The 14,678-nt window shown below is 33.9% G+C and overlaps 1 protein-coding gene across 1 annotated transcript in view; it reads right to left on the bottom strand.

Annotated features, from left to right (window-relative positions):
- Positions 1 to 14,678, bottom strand: part of LOC146998093 (corticotropin-releasing hormone receptor 1-like) — a 315,521-nt gene that overhangs the window by 18,579 nt on the left and 282,264 nt on the right. The window contains exons 5-7 of the mRNA XM_085812363.1: positions 13,904 to 14,024; positions 8,337 to 8,493; positions 5,093 to 5,223 (exon numbers count right to left, since the gene is read on the bottom strand). Of these exons, the coding sequence (XP_085668489.1) occupies positions 5,093 to 5,223; positions 8,337 to 8,493; positions 13,904 to 14,024 (409 nt within the window). The remainder of the gene's footprint in view (positions 1 to 5,092; positions 5,224 to 8,336; positions 8,494 to 13,903; positions 14,025 to 14,678) is intronic.

The raw sequence follows: 14,678 nt of genomic DNA, 5'->3' as shown, positions 1-14,678 counted from the left end.
GTCGACATTTTCAGTAAAAATAATGAAAAACCTTAATTTTTACACGGACTGCATAAAAAAATGTCTTTGGAATAATAAGGATTTTCATAGCAGATTTAATTACCAAAAAATTGCTTCAGTATGTGATCAAAATTATCCGAAATATCATTGTTAATTGATCACAGTTCGAATACAAACATTGCTAAAGATAGATATGCACGAAATGTTTAGAGTGGAGATTTCTAAAAGATATATTTTTTTTTATCAGAAACAAATACAAACAGACTAAAGTTTTGCAACAGGTGGACTTTTCCCTCTCAAGTGGGGAACTGGTAGACGTTAATAACTGTAACATTAGAGTGTAACGTTGGTAGACGTTAATAACTGTAACCCTTAAATTGGTAGACGTTAACAACTGTAACACGAGTTAATAACTGTAAAAATAATCTTAAAAAAATCATACAATATATTTATATACCTATTCACAAATCCAATAAAAATTGTCTTTGACGTACTCATTTCTTTGTAATCCTGGAATATGTTTTTCTGAAGATGCTGTTAAAATTATTAACGCTCGTGTGATACTCCCCTCGGTTTTTTTATTTTCCCAAAATAAGGTGATGTGACTCATATTCACGCTTTAGCTTCGATTTATTTATTTGCTTGTTTTTTAAAATTTTTTTACAAAATTATTTTTACCATTTGTTCATTTTATTAGATATAAATTGTACAAATGTGATAAAAATATTTTATATGACATAAAGTTGTTCATCATGAGTGCTGACAAAAGGGATGCTGTGATTCTTGTATTCAACATGGGTTTACATCCACCATCATTAATGCAAAAGGAATATCTCAGTGTGTTATGTACTATAGCAGAGGTTTAAAAAATGTTTCTGTGAACTAATTGAAGCAACATTAGCAGAATGTTCATTCTCAGCTCAGAAATAAGAATAAAGGTCTTTCCGAGCGCTATGCACATTTTCTTAAAAAGAAGAATTATGATTCAAATTAGGTGATGCATAAAGCAATCCATAATGTTACGAAAGCTGCTTATGTCGTAGCACTTAAGAATGAAAAACACAGGGATACCACACAGAAACTTGCATCACAATTGGGAAAACTTGGTTGCCGCTGACAACTGGTAGTTTGGTCCTGGATTCAAATCCCGGCGAATCGGCTGACTTCATGTGCGTTTTCGTATTTTTGTTCATGCGTAACGTGTATACGAGCCAGTTTTCCTTAGGAAGTCCTCCACGAAGGCATTTGTACATCCAGGATTTTATAGGAGGTATTTACTTGCATTTACGCTATACATGTGATAAACCACCAAAATACCAATGCCTTTTGTCACAACTTTCAGATTATCTAAGTGTTTCTTATGGCTTATGATTTCATTTACATTACTTACTTAATAAAAATTTTCAGTTCTTTGGTGCAGGAAACTAATCAAATGTTCCCTGTGTGGGATTCGAATCATACATCTTCCAATTGCTAGCAAGACTTGCTAACCACTTACAATACAGGAACATGCAAGGGAGAAGGCAAAACGTTTTTGCAATTTTACCTTCAGTTAACATGCATCAATTAGCGTCCAGAAGCAATATTGTTTTTAAATGCAGTAATTGATAGGAACTATCTGAACAAATGATTATTGATGAAAGTAGCGCATATTCAACTTCGCAGCAGATTCAAACTCGCATAACGACTTTGAAATACCACTGAATTACTTGAGCTGAAATCTCTGAAATGCTTCACCTCATTTCGTATAAAATTCAGTATAATAAACGCTAATTCTCCATTCCCTCATTACGTTATTTGCCTCCAACACAGAACTTAATTAATGCAAATTACATATCTGTCAGAAGACCTCATTGGTAACACGCGAAGAATTAGAGTGCTTTATTATGAAATTAATTCCAATAATTTGAAAGCTCTTAACTACTGCTAGCAATGAGGACATAATAATTGTTAATTTTCATCTTTCAACATTGTTGTCTGACAGTTACCATGATTACATTTACATCTCACTATCCTCCATCTTTTTGTTTGAATTTTAACTTGAATTTTACAATCTAAGGAAAGAGTGTAAATGTCAAGGAAACAGCATAGTTATTTTGCTTTTTTTTTTTTTTCCTCAAAAGTTAAAGCATTAAAAAATTGTTACATATTTGTTTAAAAAAGTAAACATGCATAAATTATTATGAAATGTTTTAATATTTAAGATGGTTGTAAGGAATTATCCTATTCTCCCGTGTGTGCTCTCGTGGAGTATTGTTAGCACGTCCAGCTAGCATCAAGATGATTTGTTGCTCAAATTCTAATGAGGATACAGTTGAAATTTTGCGAGTCCTGCTCCGAGAAGCCTAGCAGTCTGTACAAAATAAAGACCATTGCGCAAAACGCTCAAAGGAATTATTTCATGTTGGTAACTTAAAACAGCTAAACTATTCAAAATTGTTGAAAACGTTAAGTCAGATAACTTAACTATCAATGACCTTGAATTTACTAAACAGCAGCGTTAAGTTTTCCGAGTTTTTAGTCCTCAGACTGTCATTAATTTCTTGATAAGTACAACTGAGGCACAGGGCCCACCAGCGGCCGAGCGGTAAAGTCGCTGAACACTGATAGTTCGGTCTGAGGTTCGAATCCCGCGAACGGGCTGGTTGCATGATTGTTTTTGTGGTTTTTCCCATGTGTAACGTTTATACGAGCCAGTTTCCCTTAGAAAGTCCTCCACGAAGGCATCCCTCCCCTTAGGCAGATAGCCCTAGTGTGCTTTGCCATAATTAAATGCACTACACCACGGTGTCCGCCGATAACATCGCGGAGAAAACAACGCAAGATGAAAACGTCGTGCTACAAAACACCGTGGAAGAAAACATCGCAAAGAGAAAACATCGCACTCCTAAAACATCGTGGCACAAAATATCGTCGTCGAAAATAACGCGGTTCAGAAACTTCGCAGTTTAAAAACATCGTCGGCGAAAATATCGTGATAAAAAATAAAGTATCTACAAATGATCGCACGACGATAACATCGCAAACACGCTATTTTCAGGCTTTAATAACTGTAAATGGATATTCCCATAATGATTTGTGAGCGCAAGATGGAAAGAAGGATAATTTTTACTTTCATATTTTTTATTAACTAGTAAATTTTTGCTGATTAAGTAAGAAGGAAACTTAAGCATAAAAAAATTAATGCAACTTATAGCACTTCACAGAATTTTAAACCGACATAGTTAACTAAAAAAGGCCATTAATAAATCTTTTCTGATGAAATTTTTACTGGCAATTTTTCATGAAAAGTACAATCTAAAAAAGATTAGAAAAGTAACTACATGACCTTATCTATAAAAAAAAAATATTGCTTCTGTAAAAAATAAAAAAACTTTATTAGCAAAAATTTATTAGTTAATAAAAAATATGAAAGTAAAAATTATCCTTCTTTCCATCTTGCGCTCACAAATCATTATGGAAATCCATTTACAGTTATTAAAGCCTGAAAAAAGCGTGTCTGCGATGTTATCGTCGTGCGATCATTTGTAGATACTTTATTATTTCCCACGATAATTTCGACGACGATGTTTTTAAACTGCGATGTTTTTGAACCGCTTTATTTTCGACGACGATTTTTTGTACCACGATATTTTAGAAGTGCGATGTTTTCTCCCACGATGTTTTGTAGCACGACGTTTTCACCTTGCGTTGTTTTCTCCGCGACGTTTTCGTCCGCTTTGTTTTTGCCGCGATGTTTTCGACTGTAACCCTACACCACAACTGAGGCACACAGAATTTCTTTCTAATGGATTCCAGCCCACTGTGGAATTATGGGAAATGAAAAGCTGATACTTTGGCTAAGAAAGAAACTTTCATAATGCTACGCATTAATCGACCGCTTTTATTTCATACGACTAAATTGTTTGTTAACCTGACTCTTAAGAAAATTTTTAAGCAGGGTATGATTCAACGTGTTATGGATCAGAGATGCAGGATTTTGGGGGAAGAGACGACTTTCATTCCCAGTTTCCCAAGAAAGACATCTGTAGCTCTATTTAGACGTCTGACCGGATATGACTGTTTGCGAGACCACCTCTATAGAACTGGAGTGGTGGACTCTCCAAACTGTATTTGGTGTGACTTCAATCAGCCTATGATTTTTGAACATTTAAATAACTGTATTGCACTTTCTCGGTATGATGACATCGTTAAAAAGTACTGGAGAGCCAGTGACCGTGCTAAAACGCCCCGTAGAAACTCATATTTTTTTTTTTTTTTTTTTACGGGGAATTGGCCTATGAGTACCCGTACAGCTCTGCGGGTACCTGTAGGCCAAATCCCCGTAAAAACCCATAGGAAGAGACCCGTACAGCTTTACGGGTACACGTAGGCCAAATCCCCGTAAAAACCCATAGAAAGAGAGACAACTTCCCTAAGACGACCACCTCTAAAAGATAAACGTATTTCTGAGAACATGAGTATATATTGGTATTGAGCATCACCTCTGTAAGGAGATCACTTGCAAAGATGCATTTTTATTTGCGACTGGTCGCCTTAGAAAGACCTCGTTGTGTGTGGTGTATATGGTTACTGTTATTGCTTCTGACAAAAGGTTTTTAAAAATCAAATAAATAAGAATATTCAGTAAAAGCCCTCTCTTAAACGACCACCTGCGCTTCCAGGTGGTCTTTTAAGAGAGATGATTTTAAGGGGATCATATTTTCATTCTATTAATTTTATTGTTTACAAGAGGTCTATTAACGTCAGATAGAAAATTAGCATAAACTCATATAAATCAACAGAAGATTTATTATTATATTGATACCAGTAAGAAAACCAGTAAACGTCAATATAAACCAATGCAAACCAGTAGAAAGTTCTGATATTGATGTTGGTTGTTTGGGTGTCAATTGATACCAGTAGTTTTACTGGTTCCAATTGGTCATTTTTAGCAGGGGAAGTAATGGCTTAAGCGCCAATGTTTGGCATTTGTAAAATAAATAAATAAAATAGTACAACTGAAAATATTTCTAGAAGCTGTATTAAGGAACTCAAACATTTAATATTTCTGAAAAATGAGAAACATTTTAGAAAAGATTTAGATACTTACCAACAGAGCTGCTAACATAGGGCCTGTAATTATCCAAATGTGTGGAAGATTCCCGTACCCGGACCAACAAGGTGTATTGTGATACAGGAACATGACGAAGCACCAACATCCAATAGAAACAGCTGGCATACCTAAAAAACATCAGTAGAAATTTTAATTAATGTTTAAAAGTAGATAATAAACTTCTGTTTCTTAAAAGGTTGAAAAGATTTTTAAAAGCTTAAAATGGAGTAGGTACTTATATGTATACATCGGTGCTGGTAGTCTACTGCTTAGATACATCTGAAATATAAAACTGATTAAAAGGTACAATAAATGCTAAAGCTTTGAAAATAGACCAGATCCAGCCTAATTGAATTTTAATTGAGAGATCTTTTTTTCTTCTGAGAAATTTGTTCCTTTTCTTTTGTACCATCTGTCAATGAATTACAATTTTTAAGTATTACTCTCAAAACTGTCTTGAATTAGAGTGAATGTGAAAAAATTGCTGCAGGTCATATATCTTTTAAATTTCTTTTCACTTGCAATGAGATTTTTATTTAAAACCAGTCCAAACCTGAAGGTGAATTTTGCTTATTTGTAACGCAGCTTGGTGCTAAAAATACTAAATAATATGTACTATAATAAATGATGGCTATGTGTAGTGATCAGTCTAATATTAAATACTTAGATTTCTGAATTGTGATGATTATTACGGAAAATATTTTATATTTTTAACATTTTTATTTTTTATTTATCTTGAAATTAATATTGTTATTGTGATCAAAGAGTGTCGGGAATAATTCATTTAAAATAGGCGCAAGGCAAGAAATCGCTTGCGAAGATTCTGCAGATATTGTTAAATATTTTATATATGACTGGAAAAAATCCATATTTCTCAGCCTTTTATCATTGGAAAAATAATTCGTTTTCAACAGATATGGGATTTTTGGCCTTCGGAATTTTCCAAAATGGCGAATGCAATTAAGCAAAGAATCTGCGTTATACGTATTTTGTTTTTTAATGCAAGCTGTACAACAAAATCTTAAGAAAATTACTTTCTGACTGGTGCAAGGTGTTTAAGGAAGGTAGCTAATGCGCCAAAGATGAAGCAAGCTTCCCCATAACATCAATGAGAATCTACTTATAACTAAAATAGTCAATTTTAGAACTGGTCATCATAAGTGGTTCAAAATTGACAGAGGGGGTAGGAAAACCTACAGAAACTGTGATAACTGCCTGGACACAGAATTGATGTTTGCACACATTTTTTTTTTATTTTCAAGCCATCCTTGCTGATTATTAAAAACTGGGGTTTTATTTAAGAGACCGAGATGATTTCCAGGGCTGCCACCTTCGTTCATGGTACTATTTGAATAAGTTTTTAAATCATTGATACGACGACAACAACAACACGAAGCACTTTCTTATGGACCATCCCCTTCAACTTGTGAACAATATCTCAATCATGTCAGAAATTTCGTGCTTAGCATTCGTCTCTTAATTATTATTATTGAAAAAGTGCCTATGTGATTTGGATTTTATGAAGTGATTTGAAGTCTCGAAGTGCTTTGCTTCTCAAGTTTTCCGAAACATTGTTTCTCCGGTTCAAAAAAACGTTAGTATTTTACGTTAGTATTACCGGAGAGTTACATGTATGAATTTCTACCAACCTGATTTCCTGTAAAGACTGCTAACAAAGGCTGAAAATGTTTAACAAGGAACATATACTTCTTTTTCCCCAAACGGCTGGGCACTTGAATCTCAACCATTTGTCCAAATGACTGAACTGTTCTGTCATTTAGCCGTCTCATCGCCGAAAGCTTTGCCCAGGGTTGCACCACGTAGGTAGAAATATTACACTTGCTACAAAGTAGCAGATGACATGCAGAACTCAGGCAAAGAAGCCTTAGGTGGACTTCGAACTCGCATCCTAGAGTTCGGAATAACGGTTAGCTAATAGAGGGTATTACTTTTGTAATTTGTGGCGTTTACATGAAATAATTCGAAGAAACCGACCTAAATTGTAACGAGAGAGCTTACTGATTCTGCACCATTATAATTTACCTACTCATAATACTCTTATTATTCCTCAATTTGTGATCAAACATTCAGTAAATAACCCCCCTCGGCCAGCGAACTTCATATGGAGATTTCACACAAGGGCTTTAAGATACCAAATGGCAAAATCCGATCTTCATTGTTAGGCAACTAGAGTTTGATAATCAGACACCGGATTTTATCTAAATGTTTTAACTTTTGAACACTATGCCAAACTGGTATAAGACCCGACAGCCACAGGGAAGCAAAGACAAATTGACATTAGGTCGTCGATTTCGCTGAGTCAGCTGCACATTCATCACGACTTTACTTTTCCTGATTAGCTAATACTTAAACAGTATTCGACAAGTGTGAACGGAGCTAATGACTTAAAACTATGCCAATAATGACGTGTTAACCAACGTATGAATGCTCCCTCTGCACCGGATAATGTCACCATGTGAAAGTTTCTTACATCCACAAATTACAATTGCCACTTTTAAGTCACCCTTTCGAATCTATTGAAGCAATAAAAGAAAATTGCTTACGAGCCTTGAATGGGTTTCGCGAAAATGACTTTAAATCCTGTTTCGAGAGTTGGAAGAAATGTTGGTAATGGTGTATTTTAGTCGTAGGGTTAACTTTGAAGGTTACGGAAAACATATTGACGAATAAATACTATGTTTTATAGAAACACCCCCGGTTCATTTTAAACACTAAACTAAACTCAGTGGCACAAAATCCCTAGTGGGCCAATGCCTGCAGTGCCCCGAAATCTGCTTTCTTGACCGTGGGCCCCGGGGTGCGTAAGCATATGCTCTTAACAAGTGGTGAGCTTGGTTGCAAGACCCCTGGATTTTATCCCCAAGCAAATTTGGTACTCATTTTATCGACCCAAAGTATGGAAATCAAAGGGCATTTTAAACACTATATTATTTAAAAAAACCAACTGAAAATAATGAAATAATTTTATTCTGAATATATGTTAAAATATATTCAAAAAGGAGTTATATAAAAGAAAAAAGTTGATGTTTTTGCCAAATTTCTTACTATTATGATAAAATTCAGGAAAATTTTAATACTCAGTTTTGATATAAAAAATTGCTGCATATTTAAGGGTATGGAAATATAATGTACGAATCTCATTGAAAATAGTTTTTTTTTCGCAGCTAATATAATAGCTCTTTTGACATAATTAAATTAAATGGTTAATAAATCATCTTACCCCATCCTATGCAGTAATAAAGTTTAAAAGGAGCATCCTGCTTGAATATGTGGACCGTCACACGGCTATGGAGTAGTAAACCTTCTACAAACATCCAGTTGATACTTGCCATTCCAGAATACATTTGCAGGATCAAAACACCTTTACAGAGCCATTCCTATACAGAAAATTAAAATTATTCTAATTTCTCATTTAAACAAACGTTCACTATCTATCATATTGTTCATAAAAAAGTGGGCTGACAAGTTAAATATTTATACTAAAAGAAACTTATTACATTGTTGTATTTTTTGGGGTTTTGTTTTGTAAATATTTGAATTTATTTGATTGTATCTTGGTTTGCTGCCCAGACGGGATAGTGGTTAGTGACGTAAAATACTAGCGTTGGCTTTCAAACCAGGTACAATTCCTGTATTTGCACTGAAATGGTTACCAACCAAGCAGATGTCAATCACCATCTGCTTGGTTGATCACAGCTCTGAGGACAGGCTGACAGGTCAGGCGGCATTTATTTAGTAAAATAAGCATAGATTAAACCAAGTACACAGATTAAAACCTGAATGAGGCACCAATGTCACAATGAATAGTGCGAATACTACATATATATGCAAGATGGGCGTATTACGCCAAATATGCATAAGTTACTCTCTAATACAAATTCTAATAGGCATTTACAAGTAGTATTGAAGAGTACAAATAGTACAATAGTAGTATATTATAAAATAACATATGTAATATATAACATACAAGTAGTATAATGTTAGCATAATATTGAAGACATATATATCATAAAAACTCTTAATCCTAGAAATGCAAACACAGAAAAAAGGGTGTAAGTTTACTGTTATTATTTTAATTAAGCAGTTACTGAGTATAAATTCTGTTACTTATAATTACAAATACAAATTACAAATTCAGAAAACGAAAATTTTGAAATATATCTACTAGCAATGGTTGCAAAATAAAGGCCGGATAAGTGACTTTTGTACACACAGTATATATATGACAAGAAGAGAAATTTAAAATCCAAATCGCTGTTCCAAGATGTTAGGACTATTAAACTAAGCATGCCTGGCCAATGAAAGGATCGAAATATTTTAAATGATGAAAGGAGAAAATGGATAATGTGCGAAAATTATGCTCAATTTGCAACATTTTAAACCTCTACGTTTTTTTTCCCTAGATGCAATGATTTTATGAACACATTTAAGATTATTCTCAAGGCATCTTTTATAGAAAATGAATGCTAGCCAAGTGATTGCTTTAGTGCTCGATATTCACAAAAGAATGCATGTGAAATGTATCATGCTTCACTTATTGAGCATTAGAAAATTTAATATGTAGTTATGAACCAGAGAATCCCATTTATGTATTCATTTACTGAAAACGGTTTAGTAATTTCGCTTTAAAATACAAAGCTCATTCATGAATTTAGTAAATACATATTATATGAGCGTGTTTAATGAAGAAAAATGTTAGGGAAAATGTAAAATTCAGATTTCAGCGTAATTAATGACTGAAACAGATGATATATGATGACTCCATTTTGAAAACGTATAATACTGGGCTTGGGAAATATTGAATTATTGAAACGAACTCACAGAATAAAGACATCAGTTCTAATTTTAATTAACTTTCTGGCTTTCGCTTTTCATTTCTAAATGCTCAATTATATTCTCGTCGTTAAAAAATTTTCTCAAAATTCAGGAATAAAATTGGGAAGTTTTCCGAAAATAATAATTTTTGTACATAAATTTTAACGAAATCGTTTAGAGCAGAAGTAGAATTTTCTCTCAGGAAGTTTATCAAAAAGTTAAATATTAACATTTATAACGAGGAAATTTATTGCTGAAAAATGATACAGCATTATACAAGAAGGTATTTATTGCTATATATTTCTGATTTTTAATAGGCAGTTAAAGTTTCATAAACGGAGCTTACAAAGTTTACAAAATCAAGAACTTGCTTTCTTTCCGTGCGAATTTCAGTTTTAACAAACGCAACCAAGCGATTGTTTTTTGTTTCGTTTTAGTCTTTCATGCATCATTCATCGTAATCGGAATTTTACTCAGGACTTTTGCAGAGCAATCTAGAAGATAAAAGTTATAATTCTTTTGTCGTAATGGTTCCTTGCGGACATTATGATTACGAAATAAAAATGCTAAAACAACAAGTTATGGCAGAATGAATTGTTAGGTTATCATTTCATAACTTTTATTCCATCTGTTAAAGCATCGTAGTTTAAAAAATTGGAAATTTTATCGCTTGGAAATACTAGAATATTCAACGTAAATTTTATTATTCATGAAGATGTTAAATGGAATTTCGTCGTGTAATATTTTTGATTTCCGTTACTTAGATTATTAATGACTAGAAAGCCAAGCGGTCATACGAAATGACCGCTCGAATGAATGAAAATATTATAAATTGTAATTAAAATGATTTGTGCAAAGGTGTCTGCTAATTTAAACTGAATTACCCAGGGTAGGCGGCGAGGCCCACCTTTGCTTACTGTCCCACGGGGTTTCTCCCTTCTACTTGCATAATTGCTTAAAGTAGAGTACAATGAAGGAAACCACTGGCGGTACATTTCTTAAGATTCCACCGCTAGCTCAATCAGTAAAAATGATTTAAATAATGAAATGTTAATTCACATGTCAAAGATCTCTTTGTACACAACAATTCTTGTGTAGATCTTTCCATCATTTTTAAGCGCGCCTTGCAGAGGACCATCCAATGTTTTTAATTATATGTCCATTCTTTCACGAACTCTTGAACAGGCAACATAAAGTTGACCGTGTCCAAATGCAGGCTCAGATAAAAAAATGCCAACGAGCTTAAGCGTTTGGCCCTGAGACTTATTGATGGTCGTAGCAAAGGCAAGTTTTTGTCGTAGCAAAGCCAGGAAATTGTCTACGTCTCAATTGAAACGGCAACCCTGTGTCGTGGCAACCTTACACCATTGGCTAGTACAGTTACGCAAGCAACCAATAAACTATCAGCGACAAACAGACACTTAAGCCGCATATATATATAGGGTGAAGTAACATCATCTCCTCCGAAACGGCTGGCTTAGCGAAGTACACCGTTGGATTCCGCAGGTCCGTGGCCCGCCATTTTAACCATTCGCGTCTTCTTAGGACTATAATTAGCCGAGATATTAATTAAAAACTAATTTTTCCCTACATTTTCCACTTCCTTTCTTGGGTTTTTCCTCTTAGAGGGATTTGGCTACGTGCCAAATTCTTTTTTCTCGAATATCTACGGAACGGCGCCGAGTTGAAATTCGAGACGCATATCCTCGGATTCCAAAAAATTCTCCAAATCCATCGACACCGTTCACATTTTCGTACGACTTTATCGGTTGAGATATTAATTAAAAACTGCGGAAACGTTAATTTCCGTGCTCATTTTTCCGAATGGCAACAATAAACTATCGGCGACACACACTTTAGCCGCTTATATATATAAAGATTAATGAAGTTAATTACTGTTATTAGTGAAATGATTATTAATATTTAATGAAGAAAATAAATGGGTAAATAGAATTCAAGAAGAGAATATGTGTAATTTTGTTACTTTTGATTGTCAGTTTTCGATTAGTTATTAATAGGCAGTTTTCAATCCAAAAATAACTGGAAATGCTTTATCAAAAATATTTGCATAAAGAAACATAAACGATGCGACTATTAATATACATATTATTTGATCTATTACAGTATTTACAAAGTTTATAAAGTTAATCGAAGCAAGAAGCATGAAAAACCAAGCGTGTCTTCGCTGAGACTCGAACCACCGACTACCAGCTGCCAGGTGGATGTGTTAGCCACTTACTCTCTGTGTACGAGAAGAAAAGATCCCGCCACAGTGTCTGGTGGTGGCGGGCCAAGGGTTGCTTTATTGTTATTTTGTTTTCGCGACTTTTTGCTGAGGGGAAAAGTGTTAATTCATCTTCAAGACACCTCTATGGAAAATGGGCCAATACTCGTTTCTACGGCAACAGACAGGTGCAGACTAACTGGCGAGAGGTTTCTTATGATAGACAGTCTGTACACTACGACAGCAAGTCCGTCGATATACGGCATTTCTTCACACTCTTCTCCTGTTAAAAGGCGACTGTGGAAGACACATAAAAAATTATCCTTCCATCTGACAGTCAGAATATCCATGGGTCCAATTAAAACGAGGAGACATCTGATTATTAAACAAGACGCTTACAATCAAGTAAAGAGCTTACAAATATCTATCTGAAAATTGCCAGTATAAATTAAATCTCGTCTATCTAAATCCTCAGCTACTCAAAATGCGATTTTGAAAAACGATTGCAAAAAGTTATCGAATTCTGTATTTCTTTTATTGAACATGCTGCACAGTAAAATATATAATTATTCCTCACAGTTTCAAAATATATGCTTTTTCTGTACTGCACTTGTTCATTAAACAATTTTAAAAGAACAACTCCAGATTAATATTTTTTCACGATTTCCAGATTAATTTATATATTTGTAAGGAATTAAAGGCATTTTTCTAACATATCCTTGTGGTAAAATAGTTACCATATCTAGCTATAGTCTACTACTCTAAAACAGGCATTTACAGATAGTAACGACCCATCCCCTTACGACTGTATCAAGTGTAGTTATTTCTAAACAAAAAACATTAGGGATCTTAGTAAATTAGAAAGTTCGATTATCTTCTGCAGCCGTCGTTGCCATGGCTACGAAGTAAGCTATATAAGGGAAAATGACCTTAAATTGCTTATTCCGAATTAACAAAACAACATATTATAAGGTATTTCTCCCGCCTTCTTAGCATGCCTTCGTGGTGTAGTGGTCAGCACGCTCGACGAAAATTTCAGAGGTCCGTGGTTCGAGTCACGGCGAGGGCATTGATCATTTTTCACATCTGCTTCGAAATAATCTAATGACTCTACAGTGGCGCCCGAACTAAAAGGTTGTAAATGGTGATTGGGTCCCCTAAAGCCCCAGTCGCCCTTTAAAAGGGGCAGTATTTTCTCCCTTCTTCTTAGAATGCCTTCGTGGTGTAGTCGTTCAGCAACTCGAAGCGAATTCGAAAGGTTCGTGGTTCGAGTCCCGGCCAGAACATTGCTCATTTTTTATATCTCCTGCTTCGAAGTAACCTAATGACTCTAGAATATAACTAACGTTTTCGATGCGTAGACAAGGCTTATAATTATCAACGACTCATAATGAAGAGGATAGTTTTTTAATAAATTTACATTTTACTGTACTTGCACGCGATTCTTATCGGCACAGGATCAATATTGGGATAGGATCGAAACCGGTTTCTGAAGTGATGTTTCGATTTTGTGTCACCCTCCAATCATTTTTCGTCTCAAATCTTAACCAAACAATACCTAAGGAAATTGATAGCTTCATGAAATATAATGCTTTTAACGCGAAACTAATCTAGAATTATTTACGCGCAAAGTAAAGAACGTGTCATCTCGATTGAGACAATAAATATTGGGAGAGGGTATCCAAGAAAAATAATTAGCGCTCATTACCGAGGGAGCATCAAGTTCCAGGATTTTAATTTCCGCTTACCGTGTGTCTGTAAGAAACATCTAATAGGACGGGAGACGATGATATAATCAGCAAAAGCAAATTGAGAAGAAGAGCAATGGAGAGATTCCTGTGGACTTTCAGACGACTGCATTTCAGGCAGCTGGAAAATAGAATAGCGAATTTAATATAAAAGGTTAGATAGAAAAAAGTCATAGCTTGTAAATTCGTAACTGCAGGCAATTTAAGGGTGCTTAGTATATTATTTGCGGTGGAAATTTTGGTTGTAATAAATTTTAACAATAAAATGGTAACAGAATTTTGAAAAATAGAATTTATAGTTAGTTAATAATATTAATCTGTTTGTTAACAAAAATATAAAATTCTTTTCATAATTTAATTTAAAAAAATTCAGTAATTTTCAAAAATAATATTTTTCTTTTAAGTTCTTTTTAAGTTTTCTTTAATATTTTTCTTTTAAGTTTCTTTGAAAAATCAAAATAAAACAAGTAATATAAAAAAAATGAAAGCCAATTCCTACTTAAGGTTAACAAAGAAAAATTTCAATTACATTCTCTATGTTATAAGTGAAAATTCCTAATAAGCAATCATTATTTGTAAGTCTTATAATATATTTAAAAACAGCATATCTCTTTTTATATATAAAATAAATAATATATTCAGTATTACCCGAGTAATAATATATTATTTGATATAAAATACCCGAATATTTATAAAATATACAAAATATAAATAATAAATAAAATATATAAATAATAAAAAAAAATTTTCTTTTACATTTAACTTTTAACTCTTT

This window comes from Stegodyphus dumicola, chromosome 3 (assembly GCF_044657685.1).
Source record: "Stegodyphus dumicola isolate Sdum_Otavi_A_Nest chromosome 3, ASM4465768v1".
Taxonomy (NCBI): Eukaryota; Metazoa; Arthropoda; class Arachnida; order Araneae; family Eresidae; genus Stegodyphus; species Stegodyphus dumicola.
Note: the sequence above shows the minus strand (reverse complement) of the source record. Positions and strands in the feature narration are given on the sequence as shown.